This window comes from Perca fluviatilis, chromosome 18, assembly GCF_010015445.1.
Source record: "Perca fluviatilis chromosome 18, GENO_Pfluv_1.0, whole genome shotgun sequence".
Lineage (NCBI taxonomy): Eukaryota > Metazoa > Chordata > Actinopteri > Perciformes > Percidae > Perca > Perca fluviatilis.
This window is the reverse complement of record NC_053129.1, coordinates 29,759,374-29,775,453: the sequence shown is the minus strand read 5'-3', so window position 1 is coordinate 29,775,453 and position 16,080 is coordinate 29,759,374. Positions and strand designations below refer to the sequence as shown.

Here is a 16,080-nt window from a genome sequence, read left to right as displayed (position 1 = left end):
TAGCATGTACCTTTTTTGTCAGTTTACAGTTCATATGGAATGTGTTGTCTCAAATATTAATGTCGTAATTTTTGCTTGTTTTTTGCCCTTTTTTGTACAAGGATGAAGATGTAGGCTTTGTTGTAAAATAGCGGTGTCTTGTGATTCCCATGTGGCATGGACCAGATGTTTGCTGTTGGATTCACGTAGGGTACAGATTTGATCATTGGCAAATTATCAAAAGATGTTTTATCAATATTAATAAAGTTATGAATATGGTTATTAATAACTGTATCAAATCGACAAACAATCAAAACGGGGCACCACCCTGCTTGTCAGGGACCAATAATCAAACTGTGGAACAGTCTCATTTCTGTAAAAAAATCCTTTAAAAGGAATTAAAGGAAGGGGTGATTTCGAGCGTGACCCGTTCGACCAGCAGTTATCACAACAAATACACAAATAATCACCAGCAACTGCTAATTAAGTATAATCGAATTTATTAACGTCACAATTATCAATAGCCAATCAATAATCCTTCAATAATAAAACGTAAAAAATGTATATACATTTTACAATATCACAACCAAACAAAGCAAAACAAAAGCAGCATGTCTTGTAGACACGTCTGTGTCTGTGAGTGTGTGTGTGTGTGTGTGTGTGTGTGCGTGTGCGTGAGTGTGTGTTAGAGAGTGAGTGAAAGGGGAGGGGTGGTGTCGAAATGTAGTTCTAGTACAAAATCTGTCAGGTGTAGCAGGGAGGAGTAGGGAATGGCGGACCCAAAATGCAGAGAGCAGGCAGGCAGGCAGGATAATGTTTAAGGTGGAAGGTTTATTCAAACCAAGAGTCCAAAAATCCAACAGAGAACTGACTAACAAAACAAAGGAAAACCAGAAACAGAACTACTGACCAAAACTCACGGACAAGGAGACAGAACTGAACACGGTTGGGAAACTGGAAAACACACAAACAAACGACCCAAAAAGTCAAACTAAATCAACCCCGGAGGGGCGAGGAAGGCACTGGAGTCACTCGGGGCAAGGGAAACAGAGAGAGGCCAGAGGGAATAGAGAGTCCCGGGGCACAGGAAAAAAAAAAAAAGTCCTGGGGCAGTAAGGGACACAGGACCGCAGCGAAGGCAGACGCCTTCTGGCGGCCGGCGACGAAGGTAGAGCCCCTCAGGCGACCAAGCAGGACGGGGAGGACTCCGAGGTGGTCGTCGGCGAAGGCAGAACCCTTCAGGCGGCCGATGGCGAAGGCAAAATCCCTCCGGTGGCCGGGCGGGCGGGCGGAGTCCCCTCTTGAGGCCGGGCGGGCGGAGAGTCCCCTCTGGAGGCCGGGCGGCGAGGCGAATCCCCTCTGGAGGCCGGGCGGCGAGGCGAGTCCCCTCTGGAGGCCGGCGGCGAGGCCGTACCCTCTGGCGGCCGGCGGCGGAAGGCGATACCCTCCTGGAGGCCGTCGGCGAAGGCGATATCCCTCAGGAGGCCGTCGGCGAAGGAGATATCCCTCTGGAGGCCGGCGGTGAAGGAGAGTCCCCTCTGGAGGCCGTCGGTGAAGGCGTTACCCCTCTGTAGGCCGTCGGCGAAGGCGATATCCCTCAGGAGGCCCGTGGCGAAGGCGACACCCCTCAGGAGACTCTGCAGGCCAATGAAGGCTAAAACCCTCCGAGGGCCAGGCAAGCGACGGGTCAGCGGCACTGGAGCCAGGCGAAGAGTCAGCGGGGCTGGAGCCAGGCGACAAGGTAGCAGGAGCAAAGGTCGGCCGGACCGCCGACAAAACCCGGGGGGCAGGAGCCGGCAGGACCGCCGACAAAACCCGGGGGGCAGGAGCCGGCTGATCCACCGACAAAGGCACAGTCTCTGGGGCAGTCACCGGGGTGCCGGAGACCGACAAAGTCTCAGGGAGAGCGGTTGATGTGGACTCTGAGAGGTCTGGGAGGTCGGGCGACGCGGACTCTGGGAGGTCTGGGAGGTCGGGCGACGCAGACTCTGGGAGGTCTGGGAGGTCGGGCGACGCAGACTCTGGGAGGTCTGGGAGGTCGGGCGACGCAGACTCTGGGAGGTCTGGGAGGTCGGGCGACGCAGACTCTGGGAGGTCTGGGAGGTCGGGCGACGCAGACTCTGGGCGGCTGCACGTCAGCGGCGAATCCGGGCGGCCGCTAACCGGCCGGGGTACCGAGAGGCCGCTATCCGGCCGAGGTTCTGGAGGGCTGCTAGCCAGCCAGGGATTAGGGAGGCCGCTGGCTAGGCTGGATTCAGGGAGGTTGCTAGCTGGCTGGGAGTCAGGGGAGCTGCTAGCTGGCTGCGAATCCGGGGAGATGCTAGCTGGCCTGGACTCAGGGGAGATGCTAGCTGGCCTGGACTCAGGGGAGATGCTAGCTGGCCTGGACTCAGGGGAGATGCTAGCTGGCCTGGACTCAGGGGAGATGCTAGCTGGCCTGGACTCAGGGGAGATGCTAGCTGGCCTGGACTCAGGGGAGATGCTAGCTGGCCTGGACTCAGGGGAGATGCTAGCTGGCCTGGACTCAGGGGAGATGCTAGCTGGCCTGGACTCAGGGGAGCTACACGTCAGCCCAGGGTCAGGAGAGCAGCACGTCAACCCAGGGCCAGCAGAACTGCACGTCAGCCCGGGAACAGAAGGGTTGCACGTCAGCTCGGGAACAGAAGGGTTGCACGTCAGCTCGGGAACAGAAGGGTTGCACGTCAGCTCGGGAACAGAGGTCAACAGGGGTGCCGACAAGGCACGAGGGGCAGGAGCAGGCCCGACCACAGACAGGACACGGGGACCAGGAGTCGGCTCGTGGCCACTGGTAGGCCTGGGAACACCAGACATCACTGGGAAAGTCACAGAGAGAGGTTCAGGCTCACCGTTAGGAGACTCCAGGAAGTCTTGAATCCAGTCTGGGAGGGAGCTCCGGAGCCAGGGATGAGCGGAGGGCGCTTCGGCAGCAGCCTGGAGAACTGCCTCCTTGGCCTTCCGACCTCTGGTGAACCTCCACTCCCCAACAGCACAAACAAGCCTGCAGGTGAGGTCACTGAGGTCGTATTCCATTGTCTCTGCTGGGTCCATGGTGGTCAGATGATTATGTCAGGTGTAGCAGGGAGGAGTAGGGAATGGCGGACCCAAAATGCAGAGAGCAGGCAGGCAGGCAGGAGAATGTTTAAGGTGGAAGGTTTATTCAAACCAAGAGTCCAAAAATCCAACAGAGAACTGACTAACAAAACAAAGGAAAACCAGAAACAGAACTACTGACCAAAACTCACGGACAAGGAGACAGAACTGAACACGGTTGGGAAACTGGAAAACACACAAACAAACAATCATCTGACACTGGACAAGGGGAACACCAAGACTAAATACACAGACTAATGAGATAACACAAGACAGGTGACACAAGGGCTGGGAAACAGGTGAAACACATTAGGCAGGGCAGAGCAATCAACAAAAGGAGGGAAACACAAGACAGGAAGTAAATAGGACAAGACAAGACAGAAAACCAGAGACTTCAAAATAAAACAGGAAACAGAGCACAAAACAGACCACCAAAATAAGACAAGACACCAAAACCATAACAAAATCAACTCCAAAAATGGCTACTCCTGTGAGCTGCACAAAACCATTTAGCCTCAAGAGGGCGGTAGTGGTGCTGAGGGCATGGAGAGGTGGCTGAAGAAGCCGAGGTGGGGCTTGCTAGGCAACGCGCACATTTATACCATATGCTAAATCACCTATTAGCTCTATACAAACCCCATGTGGTTAAGTTAGCAGCGTTATCTCGGGAGCTACGTGGTTAGCTTATATGTCCGTGTGTGGGTTAGTAAAAGGAACAGAATAAAGAGGAAAAGAAAAGAAACACTCAGGTCTGGACCCCACGTGTAGTTAGGACAGACTGAGACTTTTGATTTACCAAGGGAAACGGCCACTATAACCACTCTAGTGGCTAACAGCTGATTCACCGCGATTATCTCGCGGACAGTAACCAAACTCCGTGAAAGGAGCGGTTTAGCCGGTAGCGTTTACGGTTTTAACCCAGCTACTTAACACAACAGAATCAAACGGTATAATGATCGGTTATACATTCACAGCAACAGATTAGTAACCAGATATGGCCAATACATGATTACAATCAGATCACATTAATGGCAAAGCGGTAGCGAACCCTTTTCTCATTAATAACAAACCAAAACGCACTCGTTCTAACATCTGCCCAGAACTGTGTAAGCCTCTTACTGTGTGCGTTGTTCGTCAGTTAAATCTCTCGCCAGAGTTTAACGAAGAGCAGTGGACGAGCCGTAACCCATGTCGATAAGCAAGAAACAGAACGCCGTCCTTTTCTTGAATCTAGGCTGATTAAGCCCGCTGCAGATAGAGGAAATACCCGGCCAGTATTTCCTCGGATCCCCTTTGTATATCAGACCGATATAAATTTGTCCCAGCTCAACTCGACCAGCGAGGTGATGCTGGCTAGCTAGTCCGGACTAGAGTGCTTCCTGTAGTGACCTGGGTCACCGTGGAAAAAGCGAAGAAACACACAGTGCCGACAGCTTTTATCCTATCTCCGCCTCCTAGTGGCGGGGTGGTGCATTCAAAGACCCGACAGCCAATGGGAAAGCGCAACCTTCTCACAGGTGTGAAGCAGTTCTTTGTCTCACCACCAGTCTGCCGTGCCCTCCACGTGTTGAATGTAGAATCTCCATCTTAGGGACTCTGCTTCCAAATAGCAGCCTGTAGGAGTTTGGTGAAACTGGCTTTGGGATTCACATGTAGGCCAAGATCCCTTGTCCTTGCCTTCCCTGTGTCTCTGCAGTCAGCTCAGTCTGAGCCAAATCACTGTTTAATCAGCTTCTTGGTCCCCAACATTGCCATCACATAGAAATGAAAAATAAACTCCATCTATAACTGATACTGATACATCTTCATTAGAATTCTTTTTATGATAATTTGCTGTATTTGTTTGCCTGTGCAATAGGCTAACTAGTAGCACAATAACCCAACATTACATGTCTGTTTGACATGTAAATGAGCATAATATATGTCAAAAAGCTCATATTATGCTTTTTGTCTTTTTCCCTTTCCTTTATTGTGTTATATATCTTTTTTGTGCCGTTATATAGTTTACAAAGTGAAAAAGCCCAAAGTCCACCCAAAGGGACTTACCATCTCCAACAGAAAACACTGTTCACAAACTGCTCCAAACAGCTCTATTGTAGTCCAGCCTTTACTTCAGAGACAGACGTGGTCACTTTGTAACACACGTTATAATGCTCGCCTAGCTGCTAGCATGGCACGCCCTCATACTCTGCTTCTGACTGGCTAGTAGTCCTTACCTAGCTACTGTGTTCCCAACAAAGATGGAACAGAAGTGAGATGTCTCACTCTGTAGCTTTAACAGAGAGTTCAACACACAGGGTGAAAAGAGGAGCTGCAGCAATGTGCAGTACAACAAAAATATGGTGTTTTTTGAAAAGTAAACCATGTAAAGCTATTCTGATATAACCTCTAAATACAATTATGAACCCGAAAATTAGCATTATATGAGCACTTTAATATATGCTGCCAGGCAGTTTAATGTATTTGTGTTGGGTTGGAGTTGACCCTTATTATGTGTTAAGGTCAAATTTAACAGTTTAAAACCAGTTTTCAAGTTTAAAAAAACCCATTTACTTTGTTTTATTGGAACAAGTCTTTATGATATCCTCAGACTTGGCTATTCTAACACAACAAAAGTTGTTGTTAGAATTTTATCAAATTGTAAATGTCTCTAAAAACAAAAGTAATGAATGTGGTGTTACAGGTCAAATGTGACCCAGCAGAGAATATTGGCAGTTGCGGGCTGCTTTGTAGATGAAATTTGGCTAAAACGTCCCCAACCACACTACACACACACACATGCCTACCCACACATAAACATAGATGGAGATCGACAAAACACACCTGGATGCTCAAATGGGGCTGTTGCTTCTTGCTGGGGTGTACAGATCCTGCAATGAGGCTACATGTACGGCTAGTGTTCCACCCATTTGTCCCAAATATCCCTGATGGGAGCAAGCTGTCACTTGCAGTTTTTCTCAATTGTTTACACACAAATAATGGTACTTGAGACACAATGACCACAACATGTAACTCATGCACCAACCCCCTGAACTAATTCTGCTGAACTACAAGCACAATTCCTGCTTTGCACTCAAATTGCAGTTCTAAAACACACTTTTGTCAAAACACTACACACAATTCTCTGCATTTGGCACACTTTTCATGAAGAAAATCTCTTGTTTTCACAAGGAACACACTGCCATTGAAATATGCACACTGACTCATCACATGGGCAAACACCTGTCACACAGTTTTACAATTAGCAATCAGAGCTTTAGCATAAAAGGGCAACAGGTGAGCTCCTCTGTTTTGGAGAAGTTTTTTCTGCCTGGAGACGGAAAGTGTATGACCGAAATCCACAAACGCGTATACCCCTTCTCCAAGCTATGGAAGAGACATGTGGAGAAATAGCAGGTGATGATTTTCATGGCTGGATTCACCATGCTAGGCCATATTTCCCCCGCTGCTTGGCCAGGGAAAATATTACTTGTGATGTGGATGAAGTGCTGTAGCCGGACCGAAACAGAAGAGAGGATGCAGCATAGTATTTTTTTTTTTTTTTTTACTATAACTGTATACAGTAGAGTCTTCTGTTATTTTGTATGTAAACCACTGTATGTGCAACTTTGTGTTGGTTGGGATGTACATTACATTGTTTTTGTGGGAAAAATAAAATATATTTGTTACCGTGTATTTGTGTGCTCTGAGTATAAAAACAATATTCTCAAATATTTTACAACAAACTTATGTACTGTCTGTAGTAAGTGTAACACTGAACAAAAAAAAGGCCTAAGTCATTATGATGAATGGAGAAGTGTTCTCCATTCATCATAGTGTTTTACATTGAGCACATCAGTGTTCAACTGGTTCTTATGAATGTCTATTCATATGATGGTTTGTGTATCCATCCATCCATCCATCTTTGTCCGCTTATCCGTGTCGGGTCGCGGGGGGAGCAGCTCCAGCAGGGGACCCCAAACATCCCTTTCCTGAGCAACATTAACCAGCTCCGACTGGGGGATCCCGAGGCGTTCCCAGGCTAGGTTGGAGATATAATCCCTCCACCTAGTCCTGGGTCTTCCCCGAGGCCTCCTCCCAGCTGGACGTGCCTGGAACACCTCCCTAGGGAGGCAGCCAGGGGGCATCCTTACCAGATGCCCAAACCACCTCAACTGGCTCCCTTTCGGCCCGAAGGAGCAGCAGCTCTACTCTGAGCTCCTCACGGATGACTGAGCTTCTCACCCTATCTCAAAGGGAGACGCCAGCCCCCCTCCTGAGGAAACCCATTTTGGCCGCTTGCACCCTGGATCTCGTTCTTTCGGTCATGACCCAGCCTTCATGACCATAGGTGAGGGTAGGAACGAAAACCGACCAGTAGATCGAGAGCTTTGCCTTCTGGCTCAGCTCTCTTTTCGTCACAACGGTGCGATAAATTGAATGTAATACCGCACCCGCTGCGCCGATTCTCCGACCAATCTGCCGCTCCATTGTCCCCTCACTCGCGAACAAAACCCCAAGGTACTTGAACTCCTTCACTTGGGGTAAGGACTCATTCCCTACCTGGAGTAGGCATTCCATCGCTTTCCTGCTGAGAACCATGGCCTCAGATTTAGAGGTGCTGATCCTCATCCCAACCGCTTCACACTTGGCTGCGAACCGATCCAGTGAGTGCTGAAGGTCACAGGCCGATGATGCCATCAGGACCACATCATCTGCAAAGAGCAGCGATGAGATCCCCAGCCCACCGAACCGCAACCCCGACTACGCCTCGATATCCTGTCCATAAATACTACAAACAGGATTGATGACAAAGCGCAGCCCTGGCGGAGGCCAACCCTCACCTGAAACGAGTCCGACTTACTGCCGAGAACCCGGACACAGCTCTCACTTTGGTCGTACAGAGATTGGATGGCCCTGATGGTTTGTGTTTGTCATTTTAAAACAAAATACCATTTTGAGAAGAAATAACATTGTTTTGAATGTAAAGTTTCATTTTGCAGCAGAATTGAGGGCTTTTGCCCACTGTGTGTGTTTTTTTTTTATTTGTGTGTGGAGTTCTGAGAGTATGAGGCATGCTTTCAGAAAATGTGGGTAAACAATTGAGAAAAACTGTAAGTGTCTTCCTCTTCCTTCTCCTTCTTTTCCCTCATATGTTACTTATTGCTGTGCAAACCAGTTGACTGCCATTCTCTTCCTGTCCACCAGATGTCCTCTGACTTTTTCTCCTGTCCCAGTCGCCTCACTCAGTTCAGTCAGGACTCTCATCAGTGTTTTAACCGTTTGTTGAAACTAGTCTCAGGCCCTGTTTACACGATGACGCTCTCGGGTGAAAACGAAAAAATATTTTATCGGATGTGCCTTTCGTTTATATTCGTATATTTTTGGGGCTTAAAAATGCAAAAAAGTGAAACCACCCTCCAGAGTGGAAATCTTAAAAACGCTCAACCGTCGCGTTACCGTCTAAAGGGTAAAAACGCAAAAGTCTGAAGACAGAGGTGTGGAGAGAGAAGAAAGGCGTTTTTTGTTACGGCGGAAGTTAGCGAAAACAGAAAGCTCCTGTTAGAACTTCAATGTAATGGCAATTGCTAATAATGATTTCAACAATGTGGATAAGGTTGTTATAGTTCGATGACGATATGTAGGCTATTCATTTGAGCCAGAGCAGGCAACAACGTTACGGATGAAGAGAGAGAGAGAGCGAGCGAGTGGCAGCGGTCAGCGGGCAGAGGTCAGCAGTCAGCAGGCAGAGGAGGGTCTGCTTCAGCCTCCTCTGCCCGCTGCCTCTCGCTCTCAAGCAGCGGCTGAAGGGCCGCGAGGCTCAGGGTATTGGTAATGCTCCCGTGGGTGCTGTGTTGTGGCTTATCACGGTCAATTGTGCCGGTCATCATCAGACAAACATGCAACTCCACCTCCTTGTCTTTCCAGACGAGCTTTTGTTGTTCGCTTCGGCATGTTTTGGTTTCGCGCTACTAAGGAGAGAAGTAGAATGAATGTTCTACGCAGGTGGGTGCCTTGGTGGTGTTGTGTGGCAGTGCCACCTAGTCACCTGGAGTGCATACTACATCGAATTTCACACACTTTTGCGTCACCATATGCACGCAGATTTCCCCTCCATAATGCTCGTCTAAACGCAGAATAAAAAGTGATAACGCAACGCCACTTTTGCGTTTTCTCTTCAGATCGTTTCCGTGTAAACAGCCTCAGTGAGCCCAAACCTTCCAGGGGTTAAAGTAGTTTTCAGCACAACTCAATAAGTGTCTCTTTGTCCTAATAAAGTGTGGACTGTCTGTGTGTTTCTGATGTTTATCTGGTCCTCATTAGAGGGTAAAACCTGCAGAGCTCTGCTGCTGGTGTTACCCACATCCTCACCCAAACAATTCTCCTTCAGTTCTCAGAAACAAACTGCAAAAGTAAAATGAGGAACCAACAGGTGTCAGACAGTAAAACCTCATCTTATGTGTGTTATTTCAGCTGCTACAGTATCACCATATTGCACCACGGACATAAAGGGCCCTATCTTGCACTCAGCGCAATTGCCTTTGTACACCGATGCATGTATCATTCCTATTTTGCACCCAACGCACAGCGGACTTTTCCCTCCACAGACACATGTCGGTAAATTAAGGAATGTATTTGCGCTCCTGGGGGCGGTTCAGCGGAAAGAGGAGGCGTGTTCCGGCGCAAACGTTCCTTGGTGCTATTTTGCAGTTTCAGAAAACAATTCCACCACTGACCAGGAAAAACCTAGTCTAAATAAAACGAAGGCTCGGCCATAATGTAGCGTGTACACAACGCGCATACACTTCTCTCATCTACAGCAGTTCCCATTTTTGAAAACCATACATAATTACAAAGAAAAATATTGCTGAAAATTTGCTTCATGTGTTTGGATAGGTCAGGAGGCACTTTACAGTACAGTCCTCAGACGGTCGCAGCATTCTTTGTGGCTTGTTGTGTTTTACACATTTCCATGAATCATGGATGCGTTGATGATATAAATGAGGAAATATTAGAGGACTTAAGGAGACGTGCTCCCTGGAGCTGGAGCTGCTCCCCCCGCGACCTGACACCGGATAAGCGGACGAAGATGGATGGATGGAAGATGGATAAGGAGACGTGATGTTGAACTACGGTGGGATTGGACACTCAATGTGCTCCTGGTGGAGCAGGTGGACGGAGATGGAGTGGGGGGGAGGAGGAAGGGGCACAACAGGTGCAGGTGGTGCGTTTGGAGGCCCACGCTCCATGGCTGCAGCAATCCTCTCCAGACTTGAGGAGATGCGCCCGAGAGGCCGCAGCAACATCGCCACCCGGTCAAGACGGGCATTTATTACTTTGCCGCATCCCGGACAGCTCCCGCTGGCGTGCGCCAGGCAAATCCGCCGTCATAATAGCAATCTGCCATGGAACAAGCGCGCCTGCTCTTAAAGGGAATGTGAGATGACGCTCTGATTGTTTTTTTCACGTTACGCCCAAACCACACCTAGCTACTTCAGACCAACCCATTTTAGATTTGCGTCGGGCGCAAGAGTCATTTATCCTGCCGGTATCATAGCAACAGCGCCAGAGATCCGCCCACAAAGCTACTTGCGTTTTGTGTTTCACACTTGCGTTTCAGATCGTTAAAATAGGGCCCAAAGCGTGAAATCCTGCTGGGGGAGGAGTTTGACTCTTCACCTGTGTCTTCATGTGTGCTGTCAAACATCACCATGAATCCTGTCTGGTTTCTATTAAACACCATCTGAAGAGAACAAGCTGCATTACTGCAAACACTTATCTTTTCATTTTTTTTATTTTTTAAAGATTATTTTTTCTTTTCCTTGAAGAAAGGGGAGAGCGAGGGGGGAAGGACATGCCGCAGGTCGGAGCCGAAACCCGGCCCGCTGTGTCGAGGAGTAAATCTCTATATATGGGCACCCGCTCTACCAACTGAGCTATCCGGGCACCCACAAACATTTATCTTAACCAACAATCTTCACACGCTTCTTTTTTTTAGGTGTGAAAGACGTAAGTGTCACAAATACACCGTGGGACTGGACACAGTGTGAACACCAGACTCAACATGAGATTAATACAGTTTGTTTGTTGCAGCGTTAGATTGGATCAATGAACGCAGAAACATTTAACTTTGAGAGAAAACTATGTTATATGGAAAAGGGAAAATTGAAAAAAAAAACGTTTAATCTGGTTGGCGTCTATAAGGAATTCAAACAGCCTACCCTTAACCCTAGAATTCATTGTGAGGAAGTGAAATCATCCTAATTACAGGAAGTAGATGCAGCATCTCTCGACTAAAGCACTACTTTAGAAACAGTTCCGAGCATCAGAACGAGAGAGAGAAGAAGCAGAGACACAGAGAAGCACGATGGAAGAGTTCAAATGGATCAAAATGTCTTTATTTCTGATACCGCTGCTTCACTTTACAGGTAAAAAGACTTATATCATATATATATGGAAGGCACATTAAAACAATTAACTTCATCATTCTTGTTAAAGATACTTGACTTGCTAAATGTTATTAAACTAAGACAAATCTGTTGTTTGTCATTAACATGGTGAGTTTAGTGAACTCTTATATTTCTCTCTCATCTTCTCAACAGCAGCAAACATACAGTTTCTGCTCTCATCCACTGTCAGAGATGGAGATGAAGTCACTTTGTCCTGTGAAAATGTGAGAGATGATCAGAATAACTGTGACGGTACAACATGGACTTTCAGTGATTTAAATAGCACAGTAGAGCTGGTTATACTTGGTCAGATTGGTGTAAACTCCAAAACTAAATCAGACAGACTGAGTGTTAGAGAGAACTGTTCTCTGGTTATAAAGAATGTCACAGAGGAGGATGTTGGTCGTTACTACTGTCTGCAGTACAACAAAACAGGACAACATCAAGGTCAAGACTCTCAGGTTTATCTCTCTGTTGTTACCAGTGAGTATTTACATCATGTTTTCTAACAAGAACAATATACTGACACATTACAATATTTATGATTACTGTGATGAAGGTAATTTAACTCTTGTTGTCTTTCTCTCTCAATATCTTCATCTTCACCAGTGACTGAAGAGAAGAACGATGATATAGTGACGTTAAACTGCTCTGTGTCGACATATGAACGATGTAAACACACAGTGAAGTGGCTGTATGAGGGTAAAGACGTGGCTAAAGATCACCCAAACATTGAGACATTGCAGAGTGGCTGCTACACCACTGTGAAATGGCAGGATCCTGTGGATTCTGTGGATCCTGGTTTAATTTACAAACCAAGGTCTAACTTATTGAAGTGTGAAGTAACAGATGGTTACACTGAAGAAGTGCAGCTGTTTCCCTTCATCCCTCCACATTCCTCAAGAGAGAAACCATGTGAGAATATGATGAGCTGTTTAAAATCACTTTGTGGATAATTACACTAAATATTAGTGTAGATCTGAGGTTTTAATATTTCATCATTGTGTCATGACGTCAGATGGTTAAAGGAGAACTCTGGGCAATTTTTACGTTAATCTTGATCGCTATATGTATATGAGTACTGTCGATAGCAAAAAATACGAGCCAAATCGGTGCTAGCAACACGGAGCTGCTGCAGCTAATGCCGAGAGCTCCCACTCAGCTAAAACGGCAGTTATGGGGGCATAAGATAAAGAGTGTCTTTGTGCCTCTTAACAGACACAAAATGCAATTAAAATGTCTGTGCAACATGAACAGGGCCCTTACATGACAACAAGATGCGTTTAGCAACTTAGCTGTTTCTAATTCACCTACCCTCTTAGCTGCTAGCTGCCGTCTGGGATGAGTGAGTGTGTTCAGCCAGGCTCCAGTAATAATCATCACGCAGCAGTTCCATGTGTATTTGTAGCATATATATCCATTTTGTGTGCTGTCATTGGTGAATATGAGTCTCTGCAGTGGCGAATTGCGTGGTAGTTTCCTTAGCCAGGCTAGCATCCCCGACCGGGCATCCTTCTACTTCCTCCCCGCCTCCCTCGCCTGTCGCTGCCGACAACAATCCACAGGCGCCCGCTGGTCTGTTGGATGTCCTCCAGAGGACAGTTCATGCTTTCACGGCGAAATATTGAAGTTTATTCCCCCCTCAAAAATAGGTAATTGTGCACTGAAGTGGTTATGATCATATCAGAGACTATGTAACTACATGGAAACAGACCAAATTATGCCTGTTTCTTGTAAAGTAACTAGCATTACAGAAGGCTGTAGCCTTGTCGCTGAAGGCCCGTGGGAATTCAGTTGTAGCAGGAAAAGGTAAACAACGGAGGTAGTGTGTGAAGAGTGAAGAACGGAGGTGTTCACAAGGGAAGAAGCTTGGAGTAACGTAACTATGGAGCTAGAGCTAATCTTCAGTAACGCTATTCGTAATAGTATTACAAGAAACAGGCATCATTTGGTCTGTTTCCATGTAGTTACACAGTCACTTATAGGATCACTTCAGTGCTCAATTACCTATTTATGAGGGGGGAATAAACTTCAAACTTTCGCCGTGAAAGCATGAACTGTCCTCTGGAGGACATCCACCAGACCAGCGGGCGCCTGTGGATTGTTGTTGAGGCGGGGTGGAAGTAGAAGGATGCCCGGTCGGGGCTGCTAGCCTGGCTAAGGAAACTACCACGCAATTCGCCACTGCAGAGACTCATATTCACCAACGACAGCACACAAAATGGATATATATGCTACAAATACACATGGAACTGCTGCGTGATGATTATTACTGGAGCCTGGCTGAACACACTCACTCATCCCAGACGGCAGCTAGCAGCTAAGAGGGTAGGTGAATTTAAACAATGGCTAAGTTGCTAAACGCATCTTGTTGTCATGTAACGGCCCTGTTCATGTTGCACAGACATTTTAATTGCATTTTGTGTCTGTTAAGAGGCACAAAGACACTCTTTATCTTATGCCCCCATAACTGCTGTTTTAGCTGAGTGGGAGCTCTCGGCATTAGCTGCAGCAGCTCCGTGTTGCTAGCACCGATTTGGCTTGTATTTTTTGCTATTGACAGTACTCATATACATATAGCGATCAAGATTAACGTAAAAATTGCCCGGAGTTCTCCTTTAAGCTTATATCTAAATGTACAGTTTGTTGCATTTTGTTATTGTATTAATTAAGCTGCTGATGCAACAACGACGACTACAATATCACCAACATCAGAGACAATGAGCACATCAAAAGGTAAGAACTAAACTGTATCAGATCAAAATGACAAAAACCATCCAAAACATGTTTATTCAATGACTTTGAAGTTTAAAATCATTATTCCTCCTTTAGTTACAGTCGATGGTAGACATTTAGATATTTTATCACTGAACAGTGTTATTTCATCAAAATTTGTAGCAACAAGAACTTCTGATAAAAGCCCAGAATCAGTACCAACCACCACAGCAATCAATGATCCTTCAACCAAACTACAAGGTAGTAACTCATAGATTTTACAGTACGGCTTTCTCTACTTGTGCTCTCTGTCAATGTCTCTCTCTCACCAAAATCAAATATTTTTTTGATTTCATTCTATGATATCCTTTAATGGAACAGGCTTTTATTGTTTAATATTTTCATGGCAAAAAAAGACAAGAAAAAATTTTAGTTTGACTAATTCACGTTCTAAAAAGACAAAACTGACCTTTCATTGTGGTTTAAAGCAGAACACAGGAAGTGATTTAGAAAATGATTATTGATTTCTTTTGAAGAACTCAGTGACAGCATGAATAAAGCTGGAGTACAAGTCTTTCTCTGAAACCAAAGACATGGATACTTTTAATAAGATCTGGTTTAATCTGCTTTTTCGCTTTTAAAATGATGGAATCTGTTTTTCAGAATAAAATAACATTGCATATTTGCATTGAAATAGTGGAACATTTAGACACTTTAATATAACTGAATGTAAATTAAGTTTATTTTTTAAACTCCAATATATCTCTGTCTCCTCTTTTAAGTCTCAAAGCTCCAACTAAAATATATCTCTGATGTAGTCCTTCTCTCTCCAGGTTGGGGGAGGATCCTCTTTGTGCCCGTGGGTTTAGCAGCTCTCATAATAATTGTTGTGGCGGTCAACATGTGGACGAGAGCTAAAGGTGAGAACATTCACAGATCAAACTTAGAAACAACAAGTTTTGATGAAGCTGATTTTCACTGTGGAAACTGAAGTCCTCTCTTTCTCTTGTCTTTTCAGAGAAGAAAACACAGACGGAGGAAATCGCTGTGAGTTTTTACAACTAAATAATGAAATGTTTTTACAGTTGATGCTTTACACACTCTTCATTATAAACTGTACATTTAGATAGAAGAAGACAGGAAACAATAAACAGGTGAAGTGGACGTGTGAAGTGTTACTTTTGGTCTTAAATTCAGTAATTGTAACAAAAGCATCTTCCTAATGAGTGTAATGAAATATACTTGTTGTCTTTAACTTATTTCTTATTTCCCTGAGCTAAATGTGGGGCGGTGGACGCCTACAGATCAGAGAAGTGGGATTGGGATTGGAAAGTGTGTCTTTGATTGTGTTGTGTTGTTTTTCCCAGGTGCGTTATGATGTAGATGATGATACAGTGAACTATGAAAACATCAGATCTCCTGATGGAGTTTGACCAACACTTCTGCCTCCATCAGACTCCACTGATCAACTCGTCACCTTTTACTGGACTAGTTCAAGACTGGAAATAACTAAAAGAATCATCAAGGCTTATTTTATTTTAGTCTGATGTATTTTCCTGCATCATTTAATTTTTTTCCAGCCAGTTGAGAACAGCAGCTGGATTTGAACTTCATTTAACTCTTGTTAACTTCCTGAAATAGTCTTCCAGCTGCAGATTTCAGAGCTGATTTTAAGATGTACTGCTGGTTGTTGAAGCTCCAGCAGCTTGAGCTCAGTTTGATGTCTCTGTGTGCAGAAGAACTCATTTTAATTTTCACTTAGCATTGCTTTGTGTGTGTGTGTGTGTGTGTGTGTGTGTGTGTGTGTGTGTGTGTGTGTGCGTTTGTGTGCATGTGGGTATATTGT

At 45.8% G+C, this 16,080-nt stretch overlaps 1 protein-coding gene across 1 annotated transcript; it reads left to right on the top strand.

Annotated features, from left to right (window-relative positions):
• The first annotated feature begins 11,922 nt into the window (after positions 1–11,922).
• On the top strand, positions 11,923–15,780 carry LOC120546858. Its single transcript, XM_039782096.1, has 7 exons — positions 11,923–12,002; positions 12,129–12,434; positions 14,193–14,255; positions 14,418–14,495; positions 15,068–15,154; positions 15,253–15,281; positions 15,602–15,780. Coding segments are annotated over exons 1-7 (630 nt in total). The 5' UTR covers positions 11,923–12,001; the 3' UTR covers positions 15,668–15,780.
• Positions 15,781–16,080: the final 300 nt, after the last annotated feature.

What these genes read in the sequence shown, in the direction of transcription:
- LOC120546858 (XM_039782096.1), top strand. An exon ending in TCCTTCAACCAAACTACAAG is followed by an intron (nt 14,496 to 15,067) that starts GTAGTAACTCAT and finishes TTCTCTCTCCAG; the next exon opens with GTTGGGGGAGGATCCTCTTT. An exon ending in CACAGACGGAGGAAATCGCT is followed by an intron (nt 15,282 to 15,601) that starts GTGAGTTTTTAC and finishes TGTTTTTCCCAG; the next exon opens with GTGCGTTATGATGTAGATGA.